Below are 10,340 nucleotides of genomic sequence, written 5' to 3'. Positions count from 1 at the left end.
ACCTCAGAACGGCACTTTTGAGCTCCATACAGGAATTCCCCTGACAGCCTCGCTGGCCGTCGCATCGCTGTCTCCGTGACGGGACCCGATAAGAACGCATCTCATTAGCTTCCATTAATCACACACACACACACACACACACGCACAGCTCCTCTGCATAGAGATTGAAGCATTCTCTACCACTCTGACTCGCTGTCTCTCTGTCATCCTACCTCTCCGTCTGTCTGTTACGCTGCCAAGCTAACTGTCTATCACTTCAGTATATGCCAGATCTGATAACTGTCTGGTAACTGAAATATGGGTGACAGTTTATATAAGATCAGTAACGGAATCTCTCTCTCTCTCTCTCTCTCTCTCTCTCTCTGTCTCTCTGTGTCTGTAGTTTGCCCGTGTTCAGGAGAGGATGCAGGTGCAGGAGGAGCTGGATAAGTTGCTGTTCCTGGTCTCAGATCAGTCACTGACTCTGCTGCCGGAGTATCACCAGAGAATAAAGGTCAGCTCCTCATTACAGCCCAGACACTACACACAGCCTCGAACCCCTTCCATCCTGACCACACACCCACACAGCCCTGAACCCCTTCCATCCTGACCACACACCCACACAGCCCTGAACCCCTTCCATTCTGACCACACACCCACACAGCCCTGAACCCCTTCCATCCTGACCACACACCCACACAGCCCCGAACCCCTTCCATCCTGACCACACACCCACACAGCCCCGAACCCCTTCCATCCTGACCACACACCCACACAGCCCCGAACCCCTTCCATCCTGACCACACACCCACACAGCCCCGAACCCCTTCCATCCTGACCACACACCCACCCAGCCCCGAACCCCTTCCATCCTGACCACACACCCACACAGCCCTGAACCCCTTCCATCCTGACCACACACCCACACAGGACCCGAACCCCTTCCATCCTGACCACACACCCACACAGCCCTGAACCCCTTCCATCCTGACCACACACCCACACAGCCCTGAACCCCTTCCATTCTGACCACACACCCACACAGCCCTGAACCCCTTCCATCCTGACCACACACCCACACAGCCCCGAACCCCTTCCATCCTGACCACACACCCACACAGCCCCGAACCCCTTCCATCCTGACCACACACCCACACAGCCCCGAACCCCTTCCATCCTGACCACACACCCACACAGCCCCGAACCCCTTCCATCCTGACCACACACCCACCCAGCCCCGAACCCCTTCCATCCTGACCACACACCCACACAGCCCTGAACCCCTTCCATCCTGACCACACACCCACACAGGACCCGAACCCCTTCCATCCTGACCACACACCCACACAGCCCTGAACCCCTTCCATCCTGACCACACACCCACACAGCCCTGAACCCCTTCCATCCTGACCACACACCCACACAGCCCTGAACCCCTTCCATCCTGACCACACACCCACACCGCTTCTCCGTCCAGTCCTTCCAGTTTGATTTGTCAAATTTTTCATTCATAGACTGTCTGTAACGGCCCTCGACACATGCACATATTTGACATGTCATAGACATTCTTCAATCCTGCCTCAATTCTGTGTGTATGAAATTGTAATGACATATCTGTAGAGTGATATTTAGCATTTTTTTCCTCCTGGCCTACATGTATTGATATTCCACATAGGTGAAACATGGTTGTAAAAGATTGTCCATGTGTAACACAGGACACACATAGGGATAGTAATAGTGTAGTAATGCAGTGAAACGTGATAAAATAATAATAACATAAAGAGTGGTGTTTGGTATTGCTCAGTGCTGGGGACTCTAGACTATGCTAACAGTAATGGGGTGTTACATACGTTTTGAATGTGTTTCATTACAATAACAAAACAATGATATTTAACACAGGAGCGTAGTGGTGCGGTTGGTTGATCATTATTAGCGGATATAATCTTCTTCTCCCTGTGCTGAAGTCTCTGTACTTTGTGAACAGTAATGGGGCTTTAGTTTTGCATTGGCTGTGCAGTAGTAGTACATCGAGAACGGTGGAGGAGCTCTGGTCATGTGTGTGTGTGTGTGTGTGTGTGCGCTCTCTCAGGTCCTGGAGGCGCTGAACTACGTGGACAGTGGAGGCGCGGTGCAGCTGAAGGGCAGGGTGGCCTGTCAGATAAGCAGTCATGAGCTGCTCCTGACAGAGCTGCTGTTTGAGAACGCGCTCAGCCCTCTGGCCCCGGAGGAGAGCGCCGCTCTGCTGTCCTGTCTCGTCTTTACGCAGAACACGCAGGTGGAACCACACATTACCAGCACGCTACAGGAGGTACTACACGAGAGGGGTGGTGGTGGTGTGTGTGTTTTTGTGTGTTTGGATGAATGCATTGAATGCATGTGTTGGTATGATCGTATTTAATCTGAGTAAGTGCAAGTGGAGGCTGGGCGTGTATGCATGTTGCTGTGAGTGTGTGTGTGTGTGCGTGCGTGTGTGCGTGCGTGTGTACATGCGTGCGTGCTCACCAAAAAAAAAAAAAAACAAACAAAGAAAAGAAAAGGAAACAGTTTACGTAATTGTAAACTGCTGATGTGATGAATGGTGTTGATTAGTCTGCCTGTGGTTAAATGGCCTACATTCATGCTCAGGTGGATTAATCATTTAGCTGTGTGTATGTTTTTGTGTGTGTGTGTACACCAGATTATGAACACTGTTATAAATACACATAGAGCAAACATGTTAGATCTGTGATGTTTTTATTTATCCCTGTCTAATCCAACTGCATATTCAACTACAGTGGATTTATGAATGTGGGTCTTCTCTACGGCACTTTCACAGCTAACAGTGTACATATCCAGTACAGCATCTAGGAATGTGTGAAACTGTGCTATAAGTAGCCGAGCAAACAGAAAATAGACTCGTAAACAAGTCCAGCATTTTAACCCAACACAGTTGCAGTTGCCTGAACACGTCAGATGTGTTGGGGTTGTTCCCATAGCGATGGATGGGGATGAATGCCCACTATAACTGAGTCACTGCAGCCTCTGCCATACTGACTGTATCAGGCCTGTTCTACCCCTCCAGCAAGGGCACCTCACCTGCTGTGCTGCTCACACACACACACAACACACACACAAACACAACACACACACTATATATACGCACACACACACATACACTCACAGAGCACCACACACGCACACACACTACCCATACGCACACACACAATACAACAGCACGCACACACACACGCGCACACACACACACACACACAACACACACAAACACACAGAGAGAGAGAGAGACTTCGTGCCAGTGTGTGTGTTGTCAGAGGGCCCTGGGACAAGAAAGTGCTTTAAAGAGGCCCTGAATTAGTGATGAAAAAGAGATGAGGGAAGAGGATAAGTCTCAGATGGCGAGTAACATCTTACGAAGCCTCACTAAAACGCTCTGGCTGTCCAAACACGTCCAGGTCAGCGCACAGCTGCAGGAATCTGTGATTTTCATGACATACTGTAAATTGTGTGAACGTTTAAAGAGGAAATGGAGGGAGATGGTGTCTGTGCTGTGTTCTGCATGTCCTCAGCATTTTTTTAAGTGCTCTTACTATGCCTGATACATTCTGTCTGCCTCCTCTCTCTCTCCTCTCTCTCTCTCTCTTTCATATCCTCTTACCCTCTTTGACCCTTTTCCATGTTTGTCACCATCGTCCCCTCCCTCCCTCTTCTTCCTCATTACATCTGTTTCTCCTCACATTCTCTCTCTTGCTCTGTCCTACCCTCCTTTCCCCTCCTTCTTCTCCCCCTTCTTTCTCCATCTCTCTCTCTCTCTCTCTCTCTCTCTCTCTCTCTCTCTCTCTTGCTCTGTCCTACCCTCCTTTCCCCTCCTTCTTCTCCCCCTTCTTTCTCCATCTCTCTCTCTCTCTAGAGCATTGATCGAGTGCTCTGTGTGGCCCACCGTATTGGGGAGCTGCAGAGAGAGTGTGGGATAGCTCAGACGGTTGAAGACTACGTGAGCCAGTTTAAGTTTGGCCTGACTGAGGTGGTGTACTGCTGGGCCAGAGGCATGGTGAGCATTGATGACCTTTATAACCTCTTCTGATTGGTCAGCACACAGACCTGACTCATTCATATTAACATTAGCATTAATTCTGTTCTGAAGTAAAATGGCAGTAGCTCAGGATAAGCAGTCCTCTTCACGAGGATCCACAGGGCAAGCACTTTCTTTTTTTTTTTTTTTATTTCACCGTAGTCATACCTGATTATTAGTTATTATTATTCTTATATTAAAAATCACATATTTGTCTACAGTTTTGATTGGTTTTCAATATGATCTGTCAGTTATATAACAAACATAAAGAATGATAATTGAACACGTTTGGTGAATTGATAAAGTTTGTAACACATAATATATATGTGACAGAGTGTCATTCTGTGTGTGCGTGTGTGTGTGTGTGTGTGTGTGTGTGCGTGCGCGTGCGTGCGTGTGTGTGTGTGTGTGCAGCCGTTCGCAGAGATTGCACAGCTGACAGACGTGCAGGAGGGCACAGTGGTGCGCTGTATCCAGCGTTTGGATGAGGTGCTGAAGGAGGTGAGACAAGCAGCGCGCATCGTCGGAGATTCTGTACTGGGGAGCAAGATGGAGAGAGCATCACTGGCCGTCCGCCGAGACATCGTATTCACCGCCTCCCTGTATACACACTGAGAGAGAGAGAGAGACAGAAAGAGAGAGAGAGAGAGAGAATGTGTGCACGTGTGTGTCTGTGTTGTACATTGTCTGTGTGAAAAGGGAGAAAGTACAGGGACGAGCTTTAACAATTGTACTTGAATTAAACTTTGTGTGTTTACAACTATGAGTGAATGTATTGAGTGACTGGGTGATGGAGAGAGAGCAATGATGAGGGTGATTCTCTGACTGGAAAAGAAAAGCTTCACGACTGACCAAAGACTCCGAATAAAAATGTAAAATCATGGGGGTGGGGGGGGGGGGGGGAGAGAGCAGTCATGCACTGTAAATTATAACACAGTAATAAAATTCATTGTAACAACAATACATCTCAGGAATGTCAACATCTGCTGACAAAATCAGTGTCTTCAGTTTGCCATTTACTGAATCTCAGTTTAAAGAAATGAACCTATTCTCATTATCGGTACAATATCCTGTGATGACCTCAGCACATAAACACAGTTGTCTAGGCCATCCCGTACTCCTTTACAGATACACTGAGCTAGTGAGAAAAATCCATATAATACAGAGAATTAGCTCAGTTGTTGGCCTCTTCATCTCTAAAACAGCAAATCGGTTTATCTGACTACAAGCGCTAGCTCTGACATTTAGCGTGTTTTTCTATGTTTACGTCCGACATTTTAAACTGTACTTTTGATAATAAATTCTCTCATACCCGAGTTGGTGGTGGCAAAAACAGGACTAGTTTCTCAGCTGAAGGAAAGCGATTTTGGTATGAAAAACTTGAAAACCTGAAAGACCAGGAGAAAATGCCATTTTTGTAACCAAGGGCATTTTAACCTAATACAACATGCAGGTAAAAGACTGCACCTCAGTGATTACAATGTAATACTCCTATGCAAATACTGCGTAATAAGTGTTGTAATGATTATCAACTTTGTGAAGCCTTTCCCGAACTCAAACAGAAGTCACCATTTAAGGTAATCGCAGTTAGTAGGATACCGTCCGATGTGCAGGGTCTAACAGCTATATTAGCAACTTCTCGTTTATTCAGTCACTCTTTATTAAGAAGTTTTACCAACACAGCTATAACCCACAGCATATTCAATAAGTAAGTTTAAACACACCGAAATTGTGATTATTTTTGGCCATGTGAACATGACAGGGATTTATAGTTTATCATTGTCCATTTTCCAGTAAAGACCTAACGAAGAAGTAACACTGATTTTCTCTATGTTTTCCATTGACTTCTGATGATTACACAAAATATTACATACGTAATCCTCTTTAATTGTTCGGTTGTATCCATGCTATTACTCCGGCTAGCGAGGACTTTTCCCCAGATCAGCGGTCTCTTTAAGGCAGCGTTACTGTGTGTCTGATTAATTCAATGTAACTCGATGCGCTAGTGGAGAGAAACCTATTTTCCGCTGTTGCAGTGGATGTGTCTGACTGAGGGAGTGAAAAGGGAGGGATAAAAGAAAAAAATACATATATTTATATATTTGTTTCCGCTTTGTTTTCACGTTGTTCTGGAATTCTACAAACCTCATTGTGCGCCAATATGATTTATACAGGCTATTTGAGGTTGGAAAATGTGTTTTAATTAGCCAAGAGAAGTCAACCTCATCATTGTCTCTTTGGTTTTATCTGTTGACAATACAAAGCCTGGCGTATACGTCGGGAATATTGTCTTAAAAACTGTATTGTGCGGGAGAGAGACACCGCGACGGACAACTAACCGCGATGTCGGCAGAAAAACACGGTAAGTGGATTTTTCTCTTTTCCTTAGTGTTATGTTGGATTTTACGCCTCTGTTAAGATTTTTTTAACAAATCTGTTGTCGCGTTAACATAATCCGGATCAGCCAAAGTCCCCTTGAGATGAATAATCAGCGAAAAATCTTACAGACCATTTCTGCCAGTTTATATGATTAATAGTTTTTATTAGCCTTACAGCCCTAAGTAAACAGTGACGCAAGATATCTATCTTTCCATCCTCGTTTTTCTAATGCTCTCTTGCCTCCGCCAGCGCACCAGTGTGAACGCGCTGCTGCTGCTTTTGTCTCGAGGCCATCGAAATATTTATATATATTATTAATATGTATTATTCGGTATGTAGGCTACAGTTAAGACATCATTATGTTAACTGAATATTGTGTGTGTGTGTGTGTGTGTGTGTGTGAGAGAGAGCGAGAGAGAGGAGAGACAGACAGACAGAGAGAGAGTGACTGAGAGAGAGAGCGCGAGAGGGAGCAAGCGCGTGCGTTTTGGACGGTCGACAGCTATTGCAGTACAATAATTTTCTTCATTTCTTTGTAACTCTCATGGGTTCACGGTGTCCAAGGAGGTTACTAAGGCGAGCGCAGTACCCGAGAAATAATTTTTTTTCTTAGTTTGTGTAGGCACCACACAAGGCCCGACAACATGCAGTCCTGATCTAGATCCTGACAAAAAAAAAACGCATCGCACACGCATTCACATTTAGGAACTCTGCAGAGGTTTTCCGCTGAGATCTCCGGTAGAATGAGGATTGTCCGAAGAGCGTGCGTGTTAGACGGTGATGTTATGAAGCGTGTCATCATATCCCGCCTGATCAACCTTATGTATATTCATGGACAAAATGTTCTTTTTTGCTTCGTTTTTGTGTTTTGTCATCACCCACTCCCCTTCAAAAAAAAAAAAAAAATAGGCATGTATGTGGAATAAAACCCCATGTGATCCCTGGTCTTTGGATGATGTTTGTATCTGTAGTGGGTCTGACAGGTTTAAAGGCCTGTGGGGAAAAGATCATTGATTTGATTACGCTCTAAATGAGTTGTTCTCTTTTCTCTTTAAATCCTGCCAACTCTCTCTCTCTCTCTCTCTCTCTCTCTCTCTCTCTCTCACTTACACACACACATAAACACACTGTCATCACTTTCTCTCTCTCTCTCTCTCTCTCTCTCTCACTTACACACATACATAAACACAGTCATCTCTCTCTCTCTCTCTCTCTCTCTCTCTCTCACTTACACACACACATAAAGACACTGTCATCTCTCTCTCTCTCTCTCTCTCTCTCTATCTCTCTCTCCCTGCTGCGAACATACACACACACACCTCTCTCACACACGCTCTCTCACACACACCTCTCTCACAGCTGCCTTGTGTTCTCTCTCTCCCTCTCGACTCCTGACATACATGCCTGTGACCCTGCCACCCCCTCTCATTTCAGCCACATTATGCTGGTGACAGTCTCAAGGGTTATATAATGTCTGTCCTCAAGCACCACTCTCTCTCTCTCTGTCTCTCTCTCTCTCTCTTTCTATCTATCTATCTGTCTCTCTTGATAAGCCATGCTGATAATAAATTACGTTTACCATATTGACTTTGTTATTACACAATGAGTCTGTGAAACAGAAATTACTTTTCCATAAGCAGTAGCAATCTATAAACTTGCGTGGGTTAAAGCACTCTGTCCTTCTCCCAATCCTACTGCCCCCCTCCCCTCTCGCTCTCTCTCTCTCTCTTTCTCTTTCTCTCTCTCTCAGCATTGGAAGAGGCAGCAGTGGGGAGACAGGTGATGTCACAGGGAATGACCCAAATGGCTCCCCCTCCCTATCTCCCGTCCCAGGACCCAAACATGCCGCCGCACCCTCCCCCACCTGGCTGCGGCCCGCAGCCCAGCTTCCCTCCTCCACCCCCTCCCCCAGGTTCCGAGGGTTACCTTCAGGAGACCCAGTTCCACTGTGGTACCCTCGGGCCTCAGGGGGCTCCCAATGGCTACACAGTACAGACACATGGACCACCGAGTACAGTCCCTCACCCCCCGGTAGGGTACCTGCATCCTGGGTACCCGCTTCAGCTGCAACCGTGCACTGCCTATGTTCCAGTTTACCCCATCGGGACGTCGGTAAGTTAGGTTGCTTTTCGGCCTTAATGCAAATCTTTCTTTTAAGGTCAAACTGTTGGGTTGATGACTTGGAAATGTGTTGGGTTTTTTTGTGTGTTGTGTAAGTGTCACTAAATGATTCTCTAATGAACACCCCAAACTTAAAATTTGCATTCAGAATGTACACATATTAGTGCCTCAAAGACATTGGTGTGGATTTAATTGGGGAAAGGACATTCTTGCCTTCTTGTGAAACTAATGCAAGTGGTAATGAGTGTTTTTGTTCCTGGGAGAATGTGTATAATCCATGTCTTCATGAGACTGCTGGAGAGGACTAACTGGGCTCTCTCTCTCTCTCTCTCTCTCACACACACACACACACACACACACACACACACACACACATTCTTACTCTCTCTCTCTCTGTCTTTAAGGGCCAGCCATATATGCCTAATGGTGCACCCCACCCTGGAGTTGCCCCGGGGCAGATGGCCATGCAGATGCCCACTGGCATTGCCCTGATGGAACCCCGTAGGCCACCACACGATTACCTGCCGATTGCCGTGCTCACCACTGTCTGCTGCTTTTGGCCCACCGGCATCATTGCCATAATTAAAGCTGTTCAGGTGAATAGGCTAGCCCAGCCCTGGGGGCGGGACCAACTGAATCATGCTCATGACACTGTGAAATTGATTAAGCATTGGTTAACGCTTACGCGTCCTTCGTGACTCACCGTGAAAAATGAATTAACAGCTCATTCTCAATGAAGGGTAACAGGGGTACGTAATCAATTCATTGTAGATGTAGATGTAGATGAATAATTAGAGATAGACTGATAGATGACTTTGTCAGCCACATTCATAACAAGAGAGACATAGGCAAGATATATATCTTCATTTTTACCGTAATGCTACTCGGATGTATGCGCGGCATTATGGGATGGACCAATAAGAAATGTGCTTAGACAAACTATTTTTACATGACAGTTCATCTCTCAGACCAGTGTCTGAATGGCTTCCAGAAATACACCCCAAGCATCTGCATCTGTCTGTCCTCAGGTGCGTACGGCGGTTGCCAGGGGAGACATGGTGACGGCGGAGATAGCATCTCGTGAGGCGCGTAACTTCTCTTTCATCAGCCTGGCCGTGGGTATTGCTTCCATCGTGCTGTGCACCATTCTAACCGTCGTGGTGATCATCGCTTCTCAGCACCATGACGACGACTGGGATCCCTAGACCCCCGAGCGCAACGAAGCCAAACTTCAAATTCTTGGCGTCTGCAACAGACTCCTAGCTTACGACTTAACGCAGGTTTCAATCTGTATTCTGCATTCAGAATTCAGACACACCACACCGATCTTGGCTACAGACATCACAGTTACTGTAACAAACATGATAACAAACATGATAACAAATCATTTGTGTTGGTTAGAGGGTTTTGATTTCATTGCCTGCTTTCACTGTCCGATCACGGGCAGGTTTAAGCCTAGGAAATGTCAGACGCCTAACCACACACACACACACACACACACACACACACACGCTCATGCATATAAACATATGCTCACATTCTCATAGATACTTACATATACCTGTGTTCATTCACTTAAACAGTTTTAGATGTAGTAATCAAAGACCTGAGTTGGGGGAGGACACTGTACTTTCAGATTTGCCAAATGGTGCAACAGCACCATACAACTGTACAGAATCTAAGACACAAAGCATTTCCAGTACACTAATCTTCTGTGAATACCGAGTAGCACTAATAGTTACGTATTAGGTATATAAGGATATATTTAATTGTGTTGGTCAGTATTCAGTAAATT

At 46.0% G+C, this 10,340-nt stretch overlaps 2 protein-coding genes across 2 annotated transcripts in view; both read left to right on the top strand.

Annotated features, from left to right (window-relative positions):
• Positions 1-4,919, top strand: part of skic2 (SKI2 subunit of superkiller complex) — a 20,404-nt gene extending 15,485 nt beyond the window's left edge. Inside the window, exons 26-29 of the mRNA XM_030788963.1 lie at positions 383-493; positions 2,069-2,287; positions 3,884-4,024; positions 4,460-4,919. Coding sequence (XP_030644823.1) covers positions 383-493; positions 2,069-2,287; positions 3,884-4,024; positions 4,460-4,660 — 672 coding nt within the window. The 3' untranslated portion in view covers positions 4,661-4,919. The remainder of the gene's footprint in view (positions 1-382; positions 494-2,068; positions 2,288-3,883; positions 4,025-4,459) is intronic.
• Positions 4,920-6,388: 1,469 nt separating this feature from the next.
• Positions 6,389-9,750, top strand: prrt1 (proline-rich transmembrane protein 1). The gene is made up of 4 exons (XM_030789530.1): positions 6,389-6,407; positions 8,175-8,536; positions 8,950-9,141; positions 9,574-9,750. The coding sequence occupies exons 1-4, from the start codon at positions 6,389-6,391 to the stop codon at positions 9,748-9,750; spliced, it is 750 nt and encodes a 249-aa protein (XP_030645390.1).
• The last annotated feature ends 590 nt before the right edge of the window (positions 9,751-10,340 follow it).

Source organism: Chanos chanos, chromosome 12 (assembly GCF_902362185.1).
Source record: "Chanos chanos chromosome 12, fChaCha1.1, whole genome shotgun sequence".
Classification (NCBI taxonomy): Eukaryota; Metazoa; Chordata; class Actinopteri; order Gonorynchiformes; family Chanidae; genus Chanos; species Chanos chanos.
Note: the sequence above shows the minus strand (reverse complement) of the source record. Positions and strands in the feature narration are given on the sequence as shown.